The 21,934-nt window shown below is 37.9% G+C and overlaps 2 protein-coding genes across 2 annotated transcripts; both read left to right on the forward strand.

Moving 5' to 3' along the window:
- Positions 1–3,024: 3,024 nt before the first annotated feature.
- Positions 3,025–3,561, forward strand: LOC122008366 (dirigent protein 22-like). The gene has a single exon (XM_042564089.1). It carries the CDS (start codon positions 3,025–3,027, stop codon positions 3,559–3,561), a length of 537 nt encoding a protein of 178 aa, XP_042420023.1.
- A 15,680-nt stretch (positions 3,562–19,241) lies between these two features.
- On the forward strand, positions 19,242–19,929 carry LOC122008379 (dirigent protein 2-like). Its single transcript, XM_042564096.1, has 2 exons — positions 19,242–19,323; positions 19,412–19,929. The coding sequence occupies exons 1-2, from the start codon at positions 19,242–19,244 to the stop codon at positions 19,927–19,929; spliced, it is 600 nt and encodes a 199-aa protein (XP_042420030.1).
- The last annotated feature ends 2,005 nt before the right edge of the window (positions 19,930–21,934 follow it).

Below are 21,934 nucleotides of genomic sequence, written 5' to 3' on the forward strand. Positions count from 1 at the left end.
GCGCCGGACGATCATCACGAGGCTGACCAATCCAAGTGGCTGGACTATCCGAGTGCCCAAACAAGATGGTGCAGGCTCTCAGACAACCAAGGTGCCCAGCGGATGCCTCGTCACAATGGATCACTTTTCGGGTCCACGTCAACAACGATCTCAGCGCCCGGAAAGGGACTAGGCGTCCGGACATGCAAAACTTCATCTTCCAGCCGTTGCACGAAGTCGTTGCGTGGAGATAAAATTTTTCACCTCGGGAGAGCCCAGAGAGGGTCCAGGAGCTCGGGTTGTGCCACATCAGCAATGGATAAATTTCGCCAGGAGCTATAAATAGAGCTCTAGTCTTAATAGTTCAATACAACACACTCTGTAATCTAATTTATTATTTCAAACTTCTATACTCTCAACGTTGTAAGAGACTTCTCCACATTCAACAAAGGATATCTTTTTACTAGAGCTTTAACTATCTTGGATTAGCAACTTTCTCAATTGTAAACCAAGTAAACTCAGAGTTTTCTCATAATATTTATGTCATTACTTTTGATTAACTAATGTGTGTTTGTTTTTACTAAATAGAAAGTAAAAGAAAGTGTTTTATTTTATTCAAGGTAATTCATCTCTCTTTTACCGGTCACACGGGACCAACATAAATTGTTAGCCTTATTATTTTTATTCGGATTTTGTTTTTATATTTAGTGTAACATAGTACAACTAATCACATGGTTAAGATAAAAATAATATTTTTTAAAATTCTTAATTCTAATTTACAAAATTAATTAAAAAATTTATAAGTTGCTTTTATTTTTTTTTATTTTTTTTGTCTTTTCTCAAATTTTTATCTTATTTCAAAGAGTTTAATAAAATACAAGTACTCATAATTTTGTTCTCAGGCAAAAAAAAACACACAAAAGTGTATTCTTTCTCATTTATTATTAAAATAACATCTCATCCCTTTAGTAAAAAGTAAAATTCGCCTTCTGCCTTCCCTGTGGCCCACATGATCAGTCTTACAGTCATCTATGAGGAGATAAATCAGGAAGCTGATCATTGTAGGGAGAGGTATTTTTCTTGGCTTTGCTGAGATTCAACCCTTGCCCATTATAGCAATATTTATCTCAGAGTAGCCAACTCAACCATGACGCGAGGGCAAATAGTATCTCATCCAGTTTCAATGCTGGTGTCGTCGACATCGGGTCAAGATTAATTAGATTGACCAAGCTCAAGTTGACTCAAATTAGATTTAGATGTCTGATCAATAGTTGGTTGAGTTTGAGTTAAGTAAGTCAAGGTAAATAGATATTTGACAAGAAGTGAAAAGTCCAAGTGAGTCATTGTTAGCCGGATATTTGGCAATCGAAAGTCCAATAAGGAATTGATATGAGAAAATCCAACAGGATTATGGCTGATCAGACACTTGGTGATCATAGATGATGAAAGTTAAAGTAGGTCACGGTTGACCGGACACTTGGGTTATGAAGAATCGGACACTTGGCATGAGAAGCGAAAATCAAGTAGGTCAAGTTTGACAGGATACTTGCAATGTGGATAAAAGCCCTAAATGGCCGGAGACCATATGTTAGGCAAAGATGGAAAGTCCTACCAGGTCACAAAAGACTGGATGTTATAGTGAGTGCAGATGTCCAAACATGTCAAGAAAGACTAGATGTTTAGCATATGAGAAGTTTTGATAGGTCAAGGGTGATCGGATGCTTAACGTATGAAGTCCAAACTTATTAGGGTTGACCAAATGTTGCACAAACAAAATCTTGGTCGATTGACGTTAATTGAATACCAGATAAGACGAGAATTCATCTTTGGTAAATTGAAATAATAGTATTAATTGATTGATGGACTGTAAACCTTGAAATTAGGATTTTAGGTGTTTTATTGTTTGATATAGTAATTGTTACAGTAACTTTGGGGTTTATTACAATAACTGAGTTTAGGATGTTTTGTTATATTAGCAGTCGATTGTTGGGTTTCAATAATCGATTATTGGCATTGTAGTAGCAAATAATATGCAACGACGAATATAGTTCGCACTTGAATAATCTTTAAGAAACAATGTCCAAAGTTCATTATTTCACCATACATATTATTTGCACCATCATATCCTTAGTCTCTAATTTTCTTAACTTGGAGGTCTTAAGAAACAAGAACATTTGATATCTTTTTTTTCAAATTCAATGAGGTAGTTTCATTAATACTATTTATGAAAAAAAAATCTTTTCGTTAAATTCTCATGATTGTTCACAAATCTCAATGTAATGGACTTGCTATCGTATAGATACATTTCATGCTTCATCAACAAGAATAAAAAAAAAAAAAATCATAACTGAAATAAAAAACTTCTAATAGAATGAAAATAAAATATTAATATACGAAAAAATCCTAAACAAACTCAAAATTCCAAAAATGTAAAAGAGTAAAATAACTCTAAAAAACAGTGACAACTTTTTTGGATCCTCCTGGTTCAAGATTGTATCCTTGTTTGCTAAGCTGTGCTACATCAATTATAGTCAAAACAAGAATTGAAATGTATGTATATGAAGAATTAGAGTTTTTAAGCTCTATACAACCTCTTAGTTATAAATGGATAATAACTGATAGACAAGACTAGCGGATGGATCTAAAAAATTTTAAATTATTTTACACGAACACAGTTTTAAAGAAGAGTTGACATCAATGTAGAGGGCCGGGGCAACAACGCGTCCGCGTCTGAATAAGAGAGAGAAAGAGACGGAAAGGGCTGCTAAATCGACTCATCGTTCAAAAGATCTTATTGGTTGACCAAATTAATTAATCATTTGGTGACTGATTCAATTCTGTATATCCACAACGACGCGCTGATCTTTTGTTTCAATATCAGACGAGGCAACTTACAAGACGGCGACGACCTGCTACCTTCAAGTATTAAGTATCGACTCCGTCCCTGAGTGCATTACTATAAATAGAGCCCTGCAACTCCGCAATATTCAAACACATCTCATCATTCCTTTCTTTCTTTACAATTTGTTACTGCATCTCTGTAAAATGGCAGCCTCCTCAGTCATTCCTTCCTTGCTCCTCTTCCTCTTCGTAGCTGCTGCTGCCACTGCCGCTGCCTCCTCCAACCCCAATGGCTACATGCACCTGCGCTTCTACAACCACGAGAGAATCCTTGGCTCCGGTCCCAGCGCCACTGTCGTCTACGCCGTCCAGCGCCGTGACTCCAACTCTGGGGCTGGCTTCGGTAACGTCATCGTCTACGACAACCTTCTGCGGTCCGGGGTGGAGACAGACTCACCCATCGTCGGTCGAAACCAGGGCATGGGAGTGGGCTCGAGCTTGGCCGAGAACTCTGGTCTCACCAATTTCCAGCTGGTGTTCACCGCCGGCAAGTACAACGGCAGCTCCCTCGCTCTGCAGGGGTTGTTCCCGGTCGCCCCGCTCGGGACCGTGTTCGAACGGGCGATCACCGGAGGCACAGGAAAGTTCCGTTTGGCCAGAGGATACCTCTTGACCACGGAAGTTCGTGCTACCAACACCACCCTCACTGGACAACTCGACGCTTATATCACCTTCCGTTGAGACTTGAAGATCAACATTTATATATGTAACTATTCTTTTCTACTCATTTATAATTCATTATTTCATAATCCTTGATTTTATGTATAGAAATACATTCATCTTAATAATTAAGCTAAATTGTATTATAAAAGTTCATGATTATTTTGGATGATCAAAAAGATTGGATGGTACATGATTAATTACTTCTGTTTCATCTTTTTCGTAATGAGAAGAAAATACATTCCTTGTATCTCTGTGGCCTCCCTGCCTTCATATGACGCCTCTATTTCAGGCTGCGATATCATTTCTAGCAATGACTCTAATTTAGAGTAACTCGGGAAAATTTGCATGCAGTCTCCAATCACAAACAAAACTTTGCATACAATCCCAATTGAAAAAATCTTTGTTTCCACACCCTAATCAAACATAGTGGATACTAATTTACCTAATTACCCTTGATATTTTTTGCTATAAAAAGTTTTAAAATGAGTATAATTTTTCTTAAATTCAGCACATTAAACTAGAATCTAGTATATTTTCTATCGAATTGAGCACGACTCTTTTTCCACTTCAATTGGATGAAAAATATACTATATTTTCTTTAAATAGTACTCAATTGGATGGAAAATATACTAGATTTTTTTTTAAATGATGCTGAATTTAGGAGGCATTATATTAAGTAGGAAAAAGTCGTACTCAATTTGATAGAAAATATACTCGATTCTAATTTAAAGTGCTGAATTTAAGAAGAATTATACTCATTTTTACATTTTTTGTACCTAAAAAATTTGCGGGGCAATTTTCATAGAAAATATACTCGATTCTAGTATAAAATATTGAATTTAAGAGAAATTATACTTATTTTTGGACTTTTTGTACCAAAAAAATCTAAGGAGCAATTAGATAACGATATTTGCATGAAGGAGTTGAAGCAAATAAATCTTTGCATGCAGTGAGTGAAAACAAAATTTTTTGGACATGGGGGTTGCATGCAAAGTTATAGTTGTGATTAAGGATTTTTCTCTAATTTACCGAAACTCCAGCCCTCCATAACTATTGCAATCGATGCCTCATTGTTTTACCTTCATTTGTAACTAACACCTCTTTGTAGGATCCTAATGAAGCGATAGAGGGTGGGGGGATGAATATCGCTCGTCAAAAACACTTTTCTTTTACTCGTAAAAACAAAAGTAGTGCAACGAAAATAAAGAACTCGTGTGGTTACTTGGTTCGGAGCCTACGTCGACTCTTACTCTAAGACTCTATGATCCTTGATTGCACCGTTGGACAATCCACTAATATTCTTCTTTCCGAAACCTTTGGAAAGAAGCAATGTTTACAGTATGTAATAATATAAGATAGTAACAACCTACTATCTTATGTGAATTTAAGTACAATACAAGCTTTAAAGTAAATGTATACCAACACTATGTGGGAGATGAAGCTTGGTCGGCACTTGAAAAAAGTAAACGCTTGCTTGAAGACGGGTTGTAGAGCAGCATCATGAACAGAGAGTTTCCACAGAGATGAATAGGCAACTTCATTGTCGCCTCAAATCTTGAGCTCCACTTTTATAAGAATCGGTATCATTCGATCTATCGAACCCGCTCTCTGTCTTCTTCATTGAGATCCGATCCTCCGACATTAATGATGTTTAATGGTTCGGTCGACCGAACGGTGAGCTTTCCCCGTTCGTCGAGATTCTTCATTAATGCACCTTTAATGTGATGATCGTTCGGTCGACCGATCCCCTGGTTCGGTCGACCAATCAGTCAATCTTCCATATATGTTTTTGATCGATCTGATAGGTGCCACATCATTAGGGTTCGGTCGACGGATCATCCGGTTCGGTCGACCGATCAGGCCTTGATCGGATGTTGCTCTGCTTTGGTCTGATCTTGTCTCTGATCCGAGTTAGCCTTGTTCGGTCGACCGATCCTCTTGTTCGGTCGACCAATCAGGCCAGACCTGCAAACAGAGTTATACAGAATATTCCGACAAAACAGAGATTAGCACAGTAATAATATATTTGATGCATGAGTAGTATTAGACAGTAGAACTATCTTGATCTCAACTTGGAAATCTTCCGGTTTCTTCAATTGGATCAGCGACTTTAAGTTGTTCCTTTCAGGAACACGACCTCACTATCGCTCCTCCAGTTTTTTACCTCAACCTACCTGCCAAACATGGTCCTCCAAACATATTTGGACTTTACTGCTTAGCATTGATTCAGCCACCCAGGACTTTCCCTCAATCTACGGTCCTCCAAACCTATCAAGTTTCTCTGCCAACTGTCGAATCTTCTCGACCCACTTGGTCTTTCCGCCTGACTTCTAAGATCTGCTAAGTCTTTCCCACCTAGCCTCCAACTAGGACTTTTCCGGTTGAGTAAACAGCCTGCACACTTGATCAACTTGTTAGATCACAACAAGACTTAACTTGAACCATTGATAACATCAAAACTTAAGTTTAATTCTAGTGCAACTTGCACTAACACTCTTTTCCTGCACCTGTAACCGTCACTCATTGAGGAGTCAAGCCCTTAACATCTATTCCAAACCGATGTGCCTCCCTTTGTTCTGCATTTATTAGTTGTCCAATGCGTACATCCTATGACTCAGACTTAACCTTATCGGCCTCAGCCGAAAGGCCCAAAATACTACCGACTCCTTATGAACATTGTCAAGCTCTTGATAAGTATTACTGAACTTTCAATGAGTATTGTCGAGCTCCCACTGGGCCGACCTGCTCTAAACATAATTTTGGATTTCTAACTAACTGAAATCCATGTTGATCGAGGCAGAGGTGTACCATGTGGAACCCATATTGACCAAGTGAAGAAGACATTATGTGGAGTCGACATTGACTGAGTTATAAGTGTTAGTACCCCGTGATAGTTTTAATATGGTTAACCAAATCAAGTTAGGTCCTGTTATGTTTTAATGCCCTTGTATCTAAATGTGCAGGAACTTAGGAGCATATAAATTCGAGCGAAAGATACAGCTAGAGAGAAGGAAGGCACGGGAGAGAGTCGACAGACTCAGTGTGCCCGAGGAATGAGGTGCCGCGGAAGAGTACGCTGGCAGATGAGAAGGAAGCGCGCGGCAGTTCCGAGTGATGAGAAGCTAGAGCGGAAGGACGCTCGAGAAGGCTGAAAAATGGATTCAGGTGAGTTCTATTCCAAATGGTAAAAAACACCCAAGCAAGCGGAGCTGGAGTGGAGGCCCCAAAGGAAAAGTCAACCAGAGGCTGACTGTGCTCCGAGTGCCCGGAGCTATTCTGGGCGCGTGGACCACCCGGACCTAGGGCGCCCCAGGCGCATGCCTTGGTCGAGCTGGAGCAGATCGGTCCGAGCACCCGGACCTAGTCCAAGCGCTTGGACTAGAAAGTTTATCACTTTACCAGTCGTCAAGATCCGTTGCAACGAGGATAAAATTTTATCCCTCTCCAAGCGCCTAAAACCCTTCCAGGTGCCCCGATCACGGCTATGAATACAGCCCTGATCTCATAAGCTAAAAACAACACCTGTAATTGATCCTAATTGACTTTAGCTTTGTAGTTGTGAGCTTTGACTATTGTAAGAGGCTTCTCTGCCTGAAGGAGACATTAGTGAGCTTTCAAACATCTTGGATAATATTAACAATCCCATGATTACAAACCAAGTAAATTGTTGTGCCTCCTTTTTTTTGTCTATTAATCAGTTTCTTTTTATATAAGTGCTTTATTTCCAAAGTTCAGAGAAAGGTGTTTACTTTTATTGTGGAAGGTTATTCACCCCCCTCTAGCAGACAACCAAGGGACCAATAATTGGTATCAGAGCGAGGATGCTCGAAGAGGACCAACCGCCGATCGAAGCACAAGAGATGGTTGGATCGAGTATCTACCTACCGAAGTTCTAGGGAGAATTCGTGAACTGGAAGAAAAAGATGGAAGTATTCTTTAAGGTAGATTTTGATTTATTACTAATTTTGAAGTTTGATTTTGTAGCACCAGAGGGCAAAGAAGAATACCAATGAACGAAAACGGAGCAAGCCGACTTCGTGGCAAATGGCAAAGCAGAGTTTCATCTGCTTAGCGTTTTACTACCTCAAGAAGTCAATCAAATTAGAGCCTATGAGTCATTTAAGGAGCTCTGGGAGAAATTCCTGAAACTACACAAAAGGACCTTGGAGACAAAACTAGCGAGACAGAATTTGCTTCGGAACATAATTAGCAACCTCCTATTAGAAGAAGGCAAAACCGTTGCACACCTTCACTCAAGGATCAAGGAACTCATCACCGGACTCACGAATCTCAGAGAAAAGATTACCAACTGAGATTTGCTAAGGTACACGCTTAACGCCTTTCCTAGGACTTCTGAATGGAAATCCTTAGTATATGCCTATTACATCTCTAAGGATCTAGAGGTAAGTACTTTAGAAGAGTTATTTTCTAAATTTGAAGTTCATGAAACTATATGTGAATATCTGAAAAAGGAGCCCAAGTACAACATTTCTTTAAGGGCAAAAATAGATGAACCAGAATCCGAAACTTCTCTCAATGATGATGAAATGACGTTCATGGTAAGGAAATTTAAAAAGTTATTTAAAACTAATAAATTTAATCGAGTGCAAGATAAAAGAAGATGAAGAAAGGTAAGATGTTATCATCGCAATGAAGAAGGGCATGTGAAAGATAACTACCCTAAATTAAAGAGCAAGGACAAAAGACCAGTCCAGACAAAGCATCGAAATCTAAAGGCGACGTAGGACGAAACGTCGTCCGAGTCAAAGATCGAAGTCATCGCTGGACTTGCGCTAGTGGCAAGTCACCAAAAAGATGAAGACGAAGCAAGCTGATCTGAAATGAGTATGGAGAGCATCGATGAAGGGGGAGTAACATCAGAAGGAAGCAGCACTTCAAGGGGAACTTCAGGTTATGGGAACTACCAGGTAAGTCAAGTACGGTCTCTTCCTCGTGATAAGTTATTTCAGTTTATAAAATATTATCAAAAAATATCTATAAATTAGAAAAATAAAATGAAGAGTTAAAATTAACCTTAGCAACATCTTGTCGACTAGAGGATTTTAACAAGATAAAAATTAAAAATTAAAAATTAAAAATTAAAAATTAAAAATTAAAAATTAAAAATCTAAAGAATTCTGCATGTTCGAATATAACTATTTCTAACTTCAAAAATTATCAAAGACTAAACTGACACTTTAGACAGCATAAGGGATAAATCAGAAAATTGTCAACAAAATATAACCTTAAAAAAATTTTATTAACCTAGTTGGAAGAAAAGTATAAAGGTTCCAAAATAAAAATCAATGCGCATATTTTATTTTTAATTTGATTTCATATTCTTGCGTAGAATTATTAAATAAATTATTTTGCGTAATTTCTTTCAGAAATTAATTAAAATTTAATTTTTTTTTGAGAAAGTAAATTTCATTACTCATCTATAGAAAAAATTTTAAATTTTTTGACCATTGTATTATTTTTCTATAATTTTTTTTAAAAAAATTCGTATTCTTCAATTTAAAAATTCTTGTAATGCTATTTTTTACAAAATTTATTTTTCTATGAAACTTTATCATTTCTTCTATCTAAAAAAATTCTCCTAGAAATATTTTACAGATTAATTTTCTATGAATTAGTTATCCAAATGCAAAATTTTAACATTAAAAATTTTTGAAAATTCAAATCTTTAAAATTTAGTTTTTTTTGAAAAATTACTTACTATTATACATTTTCAGAAAATATTTCATGATTTTGTAAAGCTAATAATTATTTTTTTATTCTTAAAAATATGTATATACGTCGAAAAGAATTTATTTTCCCTTAAAATAATTTTAATTTTTGGTGAAAAATTTTATATCTACTTTAAATATGTTTGTTCAACCATTATAAAACTTTCAAAAAAATTTCAAGTCTAAAAATACTTTTTAAATTATCTTTATTTTAAAAAAAATAATTTACAAATTAAACAAAAAAAATGTCTTTATCCAGAATTTAAAGGTTCATTTTTTTTTAGATATTAGTCCATGTTTTTTTTTTTCCCTTCGACAATATTTTTCAAAGTTATATTCTTACTTTGCCCCTATTTTTAATATGATCAAAGGAGGAGAATTAAATGTTAAGTTTAAGGGAGGGTAACAATGACTTTTTTTGCATATTATTAGAACTTGTAAACTTTATACTTATTACCTTGCTTATATTTTTGTTTGATTTATCCTAATTAACTTGGGTTGCTCACATCAAAAAAGGGGAGATTGTTAGTACCTCGTAATAGTTTTGATGTGATCAACCAAGTCAAGTTAGGTCCTGTTATGCTTTGATGTTCTTGTGGCTAAGTGTGCAGAAATTTAGAAGCACAGGAAGTCGAGCGAAAGACGCAGCTAGCGAGAAGGACGACATGAGAAAGAGTCGTAAGGACATTTAATGAAGCCTTTCTCTAGCAAGTACTTGTCAATCCGGCTATTCCATGCCCTTGGTGTTTTCTTTAGCCCATAGAGGGATGTCTTCAATTTTAGAACTTTGTCATCTTATCCTTTGACTTCATAACTAGATGGATGCCGAATATAAACTTTTTCTTCAAGAATTGCATTTAAAAAAGCAGATTTTACATTCATTTGATATATTCTCTACTTATTTTGGGGTGCTAGAGAAATGATTAGTCTAACAGTTTCTAATCGAGCAACGGGAATACCTCATCATAGTCAATGTCAAATCTTTGACTGTAGCCTTTTGTCACCAATCTTGCTTTGTATCTTTCAACTGCTCCTTTAGCATTCTTCTTTATTTTGTATGTCCACTTCACATCAATCGCCATATGTCCTTTAGGAAGTGGAGTTAACTCCCATGTACCATTCTTCTTGATCGTATTGATTTCTTCGTCCATTGCATCTTTCCACTTTTTGCTCTTTATAACTTCTTGGAAATCTATAGGCTCACAATCGACAAATAGACAAAATAGAGTAATATTATCTTGATTTTCAGTTAACTCATAAAGGTCCCGTAAGCTCTTAAAGTGCGGAACTCTTTCACATGAATTGTCACTTAAAGTTGATGCAGATGAATTTCCTTGAGTACTTGATGTTGGTGTTACTAGTGGAGTAGTAGGCTCTTCTCTTGTTTGCTCCATATCTTCTTCTTCAAAGTATGGGAAGAAATTGTAATATTCATTTTGAGATTCCCAATTCCATTCTTCTTCATTAAATATGACATCTCGACTGATGATTGTCTTCATATTATCTAGATTCTATATCTTATACTCTTTTAAGTTGGTATCATAGCCAATAAAAATAAACTTCTTACTTTTATTATCCAATTTGCTTCTTGCTTCATCAGGCACTTGAACGTGAGTTATACTCCCCAAAACTCTTAGATGAGAAATCCTAGGTTTCCTTCCTCTCCATGCTTCTTGTGATGTCTTTCCCCACACACTCTTTGTTGGTGATTGGTTGGATAAGTATACTACACATGCAACCACTTATATCCAAAGTTCCTTTGGTAGCCTCTTAATTTTGAGAATGCTCTTTGCCTTGTCAAGGATGGTTCGATTCTTTCTTTCCACCACTTAATTTTGTTGAGGGGATCTTGGAACTGTCAAGGGTCGTCGTATTCCGTTGGCTTCACAAAATTCTTGAAATTCTTTTGAGATAAATTCTCCTTCTTGATTAGAATGCATAGCTTTGATCTCGAGACCACTCTCCTTTTCTACAATTGCTTTAAATTTCTTGAATATGTCGAAGACCTCCGATTTTTGCTTCAAGAAATATATCCAAGTTTTTCAAGAAAAGTCATCTATGAAAATAATGCAATAATTACTCTTACCAAGTGAACTTGACTTTATCGGACACCAACATTTGTGTGTATATTCAAGCGGCTTTTAAGCTCTTGAATTTCACTCCTTTGGAAAACCTCTTCTAAATTGTTTGCCATATAGACATGCTTCACATAATTGATCAGGATGTTTGATGCAAGGTAGTCCTCTCAGCATCACCTTCTTTGAAAGTAATTCTAGTCCTTTGAAATTGAGATACTAAAATTGAAGATGTCATAGCCAAGTGATATCTAACAAGCTTTGAGACAATTGATAATATCATTTTGAATATTAAGCAAGAACATTCTATTTCTTCACATAGGCACCTTAGTAATTATGCAACCAATATCATCTTTCAAGATAAACATATTATCTTTTAGATGAATATCATATCATTTTTTTCCAGTGTTGTTATAAGCTCAAAATATTACTCTTCATATTTGGCACAAAAAAAAACATTTGAGATAAATTCATGTTTTCCATTCTTCAAACGGATGAGAATGTTAACTTTACCTTTTACCTCGATCTTTGATTCATCTCCGAAGAATACATTACCACCAACTAATTCATCAAGCTCTACAAACATGTTTCTTTTCCCACACATATGACTGCTTGCACCAGTGTCAAGACACCAAATTGTATCTTTGCCTCTTTCATTATCTTTATATGCTAGCAGTAGGGTGTCAACTTCTTCTTTCCTTTCTTCTATATAGTTTTCTATTTCATATACTTTAGCATAATGCCCAAATTTGTTACAATTGTAGCACTTAACTTGAGATTTATCATACCTCGAGTTTGTATACCATCTTCCGTGCCCTCTTATTGAGTGTTCTCCTATTTCATTGTTGTAGTTAGAAAACCATCCTTGCTCATTAGCACGACCTCGTCCATATCCATGACCTCTTCCACGTTGATTTCTGTTATTACTGAAGCTTTCATCTTTTTTTTTGTCGATTCAATAGTCACCTTTAGAAGTTGTTGAGTAATTTCTTCATTAATCTTCTTCTTTTTTTCTTGGGATTGTAATGAACCCATGAGTTACTCTATCATCATGGATTGTAGATCCTCTGTCTCTTCGATGATGATTGAAATACTGTCAAATTTTAAATCCAATGATTAAAGAATTTTCTCAATGATATTTACTTCTTCTAGCTTCTCGGCATTTCTCTTTAGTTGACTGGAAATGGTAGAGACTCTAGAAAAGTAATCGGATACCAATTCACCTTCCTTCATACGAAGAATATCAAATTGACTTCTTAATATTTGAAGTTGTACCTTTTTTACTTTTTCTTATCCTTGATATGAGACTTGGAGCTTTTCCCATGCTTGCTTGGCCGAAGTAGCACTTGAGATTTTATCAAAATCATCCTCATCTAAAGCTTGATAAATGAGGAAGAGAGTCTTCTTGTCTCTCTTCTTAAATCTCTCATACTGTCTTTTTCAGTCGGAGATAGCGTCGAGTCATCATGCCGCTTAACGTAGTCTTTTTCTATATATAACCTCCCAAACATCATGAGCTCCAAAAAGTGACTTCATCTTGATACTCGAATTATCATAATTACTCACTTTGAGTACTGAAACTTGGAAGGGAGTCATACCTCCATTAGTCATAGCTCTGATACCAATTTATTGGAAAAAAGAATTATGGGAAAAGAAATAAATTAATTATGGGAGAAAAATCCACTCTATGTGGAAGAGGAGGAAAAAATAAGAACTCAACTTGATTTCATTCATTAGAAAGGTTACATATTTATAGGTTTATTGGGTAACTACTAATCTCAAATACATTGAATCTAGATACTTTTTCCTTTACCATCTCATCATATTCTATCTCTATGAACTCTTATCCTTATCAACAATTGTCACCTTATATTCAGTCTCTATCATATCATGAACTCTCATTCTTATCCAGAATTTCCACCTTATCTCATAATATTCTATCAACAATTTTATCTCTATCAATAAAATTAAGTTTAAATTCCAACATGCCCTCTTAAACTTGACTTTGTGACTTCAAACAAATAGCGCATCTTGATAAAGTCTTCAAATATGAGAGGCTTGATAAAAAAATATCTGCAACTTGATCTTGAGACTTTATGTATTCCACTTGCACCTCTTTTCTTGTAATGCACTCTCTGATATAGTGATAACGCGTATCGATGTGCTTGCTTCTATCATGGAAAACTGGATTCTTTGCTAGCGTTATTGCAACTTGTTATCAACTTGAATTTTGGTTGCCTCTTCTTGTGGCAAACTTAGCTTATTCAATAAATTTTTGAGCCAAATAGCATGACAAACACGAGGTCGCAGTCACATACTCCGTTTCACAAGTAGAAATTAAAGTGTGACAATAGGTTGTTTCACACAAAATGTCGCTTCCTACAATGGTTAGTATGCACAGCGAAATACAAAAACAAATACTAACAATAGAAAACAAACCTAACACGTTGATTTAACGTAGTTTGGACATAAAGCTCCTACTCCACGGCTATCCGTAAGGTGGACGATCCCGATCCGTCGATGGATGATTCTCTGAAGAACTTTCGGCTAGCTCGTGTAGCTCCTTATGGGTGGAGAAACCTCGCCACAACCTCGTACAAGAACGCTAGATCACTTGGGCACTTGGAGACTCTAATTAGGTCTAACCGCCACTAATTTCGTCAACCTTGGCCAAGCACCCCAATCTCTGTTAAATAGAGCTCGGGAGGAAACACCTAGCTGTGTTTCTCGCCACCAGTCAACTGGTAAAACTACCAGTCGACTGATCATAAGTGAAATTCGATCGTTACAAGTCAACGGTCGGTTACCAGTCGATTGATGAAAACACCAGTCGACTATTACAGTATGCTACAGTAACCCTACAGTAACACTACAACACTGCTATAGTGCATAATAAAATTTTACCCTCAGTACAATCTCTTATGCACTCATCCTTGCCCGCACAATCTAGACCTAGCCTTCTAACCACCAGCCTTGCATCCCTCGGATGTCTCCTCATCATTCACGCCTTGCCTTCTGAAGCTTCCATTAGCCTTGTCATCATTGTCGGGTCTTCATTGCCAAGAGCCACGCTCCGGGACTTCATCCTTTGTCAAGTCACACTTGGATGTATATTGCCAAGACTACATACTTGAACTTACACCTCCAAGATTTATCCTTGGACTTTCCTCCTTTATTAAGATCACTCATGGGCTTTCCTTGTTGTACATGTATCCTGCACACTCACAATGCATATCAAATACAACAATAAATCTAACTTAAATCTTTGCCCAAACGTTAAAACCTAGGGTACCCAAATTGCTCCAATAGTCTTTCTTTTGCAAGCACTTGTCTATCCGGATATTCCATGCCCTTGGTACTTGTTTTAGCATGTACAGGGTCTTCTTTAATTTCAGAACTTTGTTTTCTTGTCCTTTGACTTCATAACCTGACGGATGTCGAATATAGACGTCTTCTTCTAGAATTTTATTTTAAAAAAATAGATTTTACATCCATTTGATGTATTCGCCACTTATTTTGGGCCAGTTCCGTTGGTGAGGCCACAACTAATTTCGATCAGCCTCCCTGAGGCTTCTTCTTAGGGGATTGTTCGGTCGGCGATTATGCTGGTGATGGGGAGATGGAACGTTGTTGAAACCTTTGGTTGGCAGCTAGGTGCTTCTCCTAGTTATACTGATAACAATCTTCTATGTTGTGGGCCCCCAACTGATGGTATGTACAGAATGGTGGGGTCGATCGGTAGGGCTCGGGGAATTGCATCCTATCGACCTTCACATGCTGCATTGCATGGGGTTTTGATAATTAGCATTTGCTGATGTTATTTTAGTTCTTATACTTAGTATTTTTTTTATCCTCTCATTCGATTAAATATTGTTTAATACCATGATTTACGAGTAGGATATTATTTGGAGCTTGTTATAATTTCTCCCTAATTTTGGTATTATTTCAAGATTTTTGTAGGGAATCAAAATTGAGCCATGGAATTGATTAAATCGGACCAATAACTAGCCCAAGAAGTTCATCAAAAATGAAGCAAGGTTTAATTCATTGGGAGATGATTCACATTCAACTTGATTCCAACCCATTGAGCTTGACCCAAATAAAATCCCTCTCACCAAACCCTAAAACCCCACTTGAACCCAACTAAACCCACTTTTAACCGGTTCAAACCCATGTATAAAACCCAAGATTCTTGTGGATGAACAGTGGGTTACTGTTCATATACGATCTTCTCCATTGCGCGACGCAACCCACCATCTTCTTCCAGCACTTCATCTTCTCAGCAAGTTTCATTGGCATTGAGGTTAACAGCTACTGGCATCCATCTTCCGGCATCTGAGCTCACTTTAAGGCATTTCTGCGGCGATGATTTTATTTCCGTGATACTCTGCTTTCGCCCTGATCGACAGCGTTCTTCCGATCCAGTGGCTCCACCCTACAGCAATAATCATCGATGGCGTTCCTCCGGCGACACTAGATCACTTCCGACGACCTTCCATCCACCATCAGCACCACATCATATTAGAGTTTCTAGAAACACAAAAGTGTAGATTTCCTAAGTTTGGCAGCTCTGATATTCATCAGCTTCGCTTAGAGAGGTGTCCTGTGGTTCTGGTGAAGGTTGATTTGAGTATAGTAGTTGTGAGCTTCTTCTCTGATTGCCGAAGTGAGGTTTCACCGAGCTTCCTTGTGTGACAACAAGGAGAAACTTGTTTGAGAAGTGGTTTGGTGTGGAGATGGTTTAGATTTTATTTTTGGCATCTTTTTATTGTTGATAGATTTAGATTTCAATGCGTGTCATTTGGATGCAGTAATCATAGTTCTTTTTAGCTTAATTGTTTGAATTCAAGTGTAATGGATACTTAGTTACAATTGAGTTTCGAGTAGTTGTTAATCTTGCTTTAGCTTAGATTTCGGTTCTTTTGAGTAGCTTAGTTTTCTTTAGCTAAGATTCAATTATTGTTTTAGATCAGATTTCATTTGTGTCTCACTATTTCATTTCTTAGTGTAATTGTATTGATGATGAAACTCATAGCGTAGAGTGACAATGCGTTGTAAATTAATTGTTGGCACTTAGTTAGATTTTATTCATGCATTAGATTAGTTTCTTACTGTTTTGCTATTTCAATTGTTAGGTTTAGAATCAAAATATAAATAACCCTCATTTTAATGATGAAAATATCAGAAATAGTTCTAAGTCTAAAACAAACATTCGATTGTTAGTTACTCGAGAGATTCGACCCTGAGCTCTTTATTACTACATTATTATGTAGTTAAGGGGTTTATTAGAATTTCATTATTAGCAGGGCTCGAGGAATAGCATCCTAACGATCTTCACATTCTACACTGCATGGGGTCTTGGCTCAAGATGGTGCAGCTGATATCCCACTCAAGATCCTTTGTGTGGGAGAGGGGGTGGAGGGGCTCGACGCTTGAGGGCAGGGACATGAGCAAGCGCGGTACCCTCCTTCTTTCGAGCAGACTATTCATCCTCTATATTGATGTATTTAGTCGTCATCCCTAACAGATAGTCGAAGTCTCTAGGTGGCTTTTTAATTAGAGATCGGACGAAGTCCCCATCAGTGATCCCTTCAGATAAGGCACTCACTAAAATCCCTGGGGTGGCTGAAGGGACGTCTATGACCACTTGATCGAAGCTTTTGATGCATGCTTGTAGCGCTTCCTTAGGCCCTTACTTGAGGGAAAGTAGGTTTAGTAGTGACTACTAGCGAAGTAGTGGAGGAATGTCTTATGAAAATCCTTAAAACAACAAATGGATTCGGCCGAGAGCCAATTGAACCATCTTTGAGCCGAGCTTGAGAGAGTAGTAAAGAATACTCGGCAGTTGACTCCATCCATGTATTGATCGAGAATAGCCGCATTCTCAAATTTGAGGAGATGATCATCTGGGTCGGTCGCTTCTCTGTATTCTCCAATCGTTAAAGGTCATAAGTGGTCCAACAATTTGTCTTCCAATATCTCCTAGGAGAATGACATACTGACTCACTCGAGAGAGCTATTAGCCATTGGAGCTTTTCCCTTCCTCACATCCCAAGCGGATGTATCTCTAGTAGATGATCCTTGTGGCCTCTCGACTCAGCCTACACCCTCAAAGGGAATGCGGAAAAGGGCCAGGTGATATACAAGCGGAGACGGGGTCACCTGCGGAAACCTGATCGAATGTGTAGGCACTTGCATGAAACCGGTTGGAGGAGGAACTGGTGGAAACCCAGTTGTCCATTCCACTCGGATTCTTTGTTCAGACTATCAGCCTGTCACTGATAAGACCAGGTCATTCGACAAAGGACACTCCGCTGCTACTTGTTGTTGTTGTACCAATCTAGCCGTTCAAACGGCTACGAGTAACTCCAAATCTTCTTGTTATAAAGTGACTATTGTGAAGCATCCAACCTCGTGCATCTTGGTGTTTCAAATTCAGGTGAAGATTCCCACATTCGGTGTCAAATTTGATCCTGTCTGAAATCGGAGAAGATGGCACGCTAGATAGGTGTCTTTGCTGTTGATTGCGAGGAGATGAAGATCCTGATGATGCGGACGAACCTATATGGCATAAACAGGAACTAGGAGAAGAAAGTGTTAGTCACCGGGCTAGGGAGCGGGTCCTTGGCACAGACACTTCGACGCTCAAGCCAGAACCGTTGTAGAATGGAGAAGAAGATAAAAAATAGAATAGTAATATCGATGCGGGTGTGTGTAGCATAGCGTCCATGGCCAACGGAAATGACCTCCTTTTTATACTGACCCTCATAACCTCCTCAATAATGATGCGTTAGAGAATTTTTGATATCAGAATATGTCGAGTAAAGGAAAAGGTACGACCACCCTTAGAGGAATGTTCCATTACATGCATATGCTAGGGTTGCGGAATATTCCCTGACAAGTAACCGTTATTCTCTACCAGTAGTTATGATTCTCTGACATTGCTATCTCCTGGAGGCAATTCGACCGACTCTATGTTTGGGCGGATGTGAGCTGGGACCGCACCGAGGAGAAGTGAGAAACTGAATCTAAAGATCTGACCGGCTCTAATGTCAGGCAAATATATGTTAAGAGGTATGCCCAAGGGGAGTGAGGAATGGAGTCTAGAGATCCGGCCAATTCTAGGGTCGGACGGATATATACTGTGGGCATTGCCCCTGCAGAGTGAGGAACAGAGTCTGAAGGTCCGACCGATTTTGGGGCCGAGCGGATATATACTTTGGACTTGCCCTTGCAAAGTGAGAAAGTGAGTTAAAGGTCCGACCGACACTATTGCTGATCGTCCGTATGTTGAGTGCCTCGACCACGAGTGGGGAACTAAGTCCCTAAGGTCCGACCGACTCGATGTCCCACCGACCTTATGCTGGGATCTAAGTCTTGAAGGTGAGTGGTTTGTCTAGTTAGGTACTTCCTGACTGTCACCTCACTTTGATTTTGATTGATGTCATCTTGACGATCGACCCTATATTACTTTCAAGATCACCCATTACATGTCGTATCAATTGTGGATACATAATTATAATTGTAAAAAAATGTTTTTGAAAATAAAAAAAAAATCAATGGTTGATAATAAAAAAATATCTTTTTGATAATTCTAATAAAAAAATTCCAGTGGAACACGTTGTTGTTACTTGTTTCTTTCTTCCTGTACACGTGCTCGTTAAATACATATATAAAGATTGAATGACAATAAAGAGTTGACATCAAAACAAGGGGCAACAACGTGTCAGAATGACTGCTAAATCAAATCAAACATATATAAACATTGAATGATAATAAGAGCTGACATCAAAACAATGGGCAACAACACGTCAGAAAGACCGCTAAATAAAATCATCATGGTTGACCAAATTAATTAAGCACTTGATGACCGATTCAATTCTGTATACCCACGATGACTCGCTGGTCGTCTTTTGTTTCGATAACAGACGAGGCAAATAACGAAGCGCGACTCCGCGTCGTCTCTGTGCGCATTAGTATAAGTAGGACCAGCAACTCCGCAAATTCAAACACAACTCATCATCCACCTTTGCAATTTGTTACTGCATCTCTGTAAAATGGCAGCCTCCTCAGTCATTCCTTTTTTGCTTCTCTTCCTCTTCGTAGCTGCCGCTGCCTCCTCCAACCCCAATGGCTACATGCACCTGCGCTTCTACAACCACGAGAGAATCTTAGGCTCCGGCCCCAGCGCCACTGTCGTCTACGCCGTCCAACGCCGCGACTCCAACTCTGGAGCTGGCTTCGGCAACGTCATCGTCTACGACAACCTCCTCCGGGCTGGGGTCGAGCCTGACTCACCCATAGTCGGCCGAAACCAGGGCATGGGAGTGGGCTCGAGCTTGGCCGAGAACTCCGGCCTCACCAATTTCCAGCTGGTGTTCACCGCCGGCAAGTACAAAGGCAGCTCCCTCGCCCTGCAAGGATTGTTCCCGGTCGCCCCGCTCGGGACCGTGTTCGAACGGGCGATCAGCGGTGGCACCGGAAAGTTTCGTTTGGCCAGAGGATACCTCTTGACCACGGAAGTTCATGCTACCAACACGACCCTCACAGTAAAGCTCGACGCTTATATCACCTTCCGTTGAGACTTGAGATCAACATTTATATATATGTAGTTTATTCTTTTCTACTCATTTATAATTAATTATTTCATAATCCTTGATTTTATGTATAGAAATACATTATCTTATAATTAAGCTAAATTGTATTATAAAAGTTCATAATTATTTTGGATGATCAAAAAGGTTGGATGGTACATGATTAATTACTTCTGTTTTATCTTTTCGTAATGAGCAAGTTAAAGACTGCAACCAAATTAAAACTTGAAAAGTTACATATGAAGGAAAAAGTGGATTATATACAACCATTTTAATTACAAAAGAATGTGTTCCGATATTTGGATAGGCCAACTCCCACGTAAATTCCTTTTTTGACTTTGGCCACGCATGCTCTACCAGATTCATAAACACCTCATGATGTGGATCACATATAACCATTTTACCAAAGAATGTGTTCCGATCTAGGGATGGGTCATAACTCCTGCGTAAGTTTCTTTTTTCGACTTTGGCCACGCCTGTTGCTACTAGATTCGCTTCCTTTAGTCGGGTCGGCCTTGTTTCACCTCGCTGAGCCCCCACCCTCCTTCCTTTTTGAAAAAGATTTACCCGAGGTTAACGGTGGACCAAGGAGCACCTCAGCGTGGTCCTTCCAACGTTCAAGACAGACTCGAAGAAGAGAACAAAGGAGTAGAATCAAGAACAGTAGTCAAAATGGGGATGTTGTGATGAATTGGGCATACCTTTTCCATTGGAACGATTAACCTATTTATAGAGAAAGAGAAGAAAATGCATTCCTTCTATCTTGATGGCCTCCTTGCCTTCGTGTGACGCCTTTATTTCAGGCCGTGATATCATTTCTAGCGATGACGGTATAACTCCAGTCCTTCATAACTATTGTAATCGGTGCCTCCTTGCTTTACCTTCATTTGTAACTAACACCTTTTCCTACACCTGTAACCATCACTCGTTGATGGAGCCTGCTCTTAACATCTATTCCATAACCGATGCACCTCCCTTTGTTGAACTCAGCCGTCCCGCATTTATCAGTTGTCCAATAGGTGCATCCTAATGACTCAGACTTAACCTTATCGAACTCGGCTGAAAAGCCTAAAATACTACCAAACCCTTTATGAATGTTGTCGAGCTCTTGATGAGTATTACCGAACTCTTAGTGAGTATTGTCGAGCTTCCGCTGGGCCCGACTTGTTCTAAACATAATTTTGGGATTCTAATTAACTCAAATCTTCGTTGACCGAGACAGAGGTGTACCATGTGGAACCCATATAGACCAAGTGAAGAAGATATTATGTGGAGTCTAGGTTACCTAAGTTAAGGTACTCCATGCAAGATGCCTAAACTCACCTCCCTATCTGAATCTATTAACAGCAAGTTTTTCAGAGCTCATAAACATGATTTTTTAATAGTAAGGAGGTAAGTTTTTTTTTTTTTTTTTTTGGTAAACCTATCTAGCCAGAATTTAACTGGCGTAATGTATACATATAATTAATATGTAAAGATGATATATTATTAAAATATCCTTAATAATGATATATCATGTGGTCATATTCTAATCATTTAACATTATCTTTTTTTTTTATCGTTTTTCTTGGGACTTGAGATTAAGGGAGATAAGTTAAGCTTCTTTCAATTAAATATTTTACACACATAAACATTGTGCTTTTCATCCTGCTTTAGAGCCATAACATTTAAATGTTGAAATTAATAAGGTTTACCCTTCAACAATGCTATTAACAATTAATATTTATTCTAATCAAGAAGTTTGGGCTTTTTCAGCTCTACACAATCTCTTAGTTTAAAATGGATAATAAGGTGAAATGATAAAAATATATTATCTTTATTGATATCATTGATATTCATGAAAAGATGAATGAAAGTTTATGGCCTTATAAATGTGAAAGAAAAATTATGCAGGATGATTACATTAACATGTTAAAGATACAATTGTGGTCATCTGAATTTTAAGCTTAAAATTAGTCATCAACTTTCTCAACGATATAAAATGATTTTCGTA

Source organism: Zingiber officinale, chromosome 1A (genome assembly GCF_018446385.1).
Source record: "Zingiber officinale cultivar Zhangliang chromosome 1A, Zo_v1.1, whole genome shotgun sequence".
NCBI classification, from domain to species: domain Eukaryota; kingdom Viridiplantae; phylum Streptophyta; class Magnoliopsida; order Zingiberales; family Zingiberaceae; genus Zingiber; species Zingiber officinale.

Bases quoted from the DNA above. Each gene is read 5' to 3' on its own strand.
- LOC122008366 (XM_042564089.1), top strand. From the start codon at position 3,025: ATGGCAGCCTCCTCAGTCATTCCTTCCTTGCTCCTCTTCCTCTTCGTA.
- LOC122008379 (XM_042564096.1), top strand. From the start codon at position 19,242: ATGACTCGCTGGTCGTCTTTTGTTTCGATAACAGACGAGGCAAATAAC. The intron at 19,324-19,411 runs GTATAAGTAGGA...GTAAAATGGCAG, and splicing joins CGTCGTCTCTGTGCGCATTA to CCTCCTCAGTCATTCCTTTT.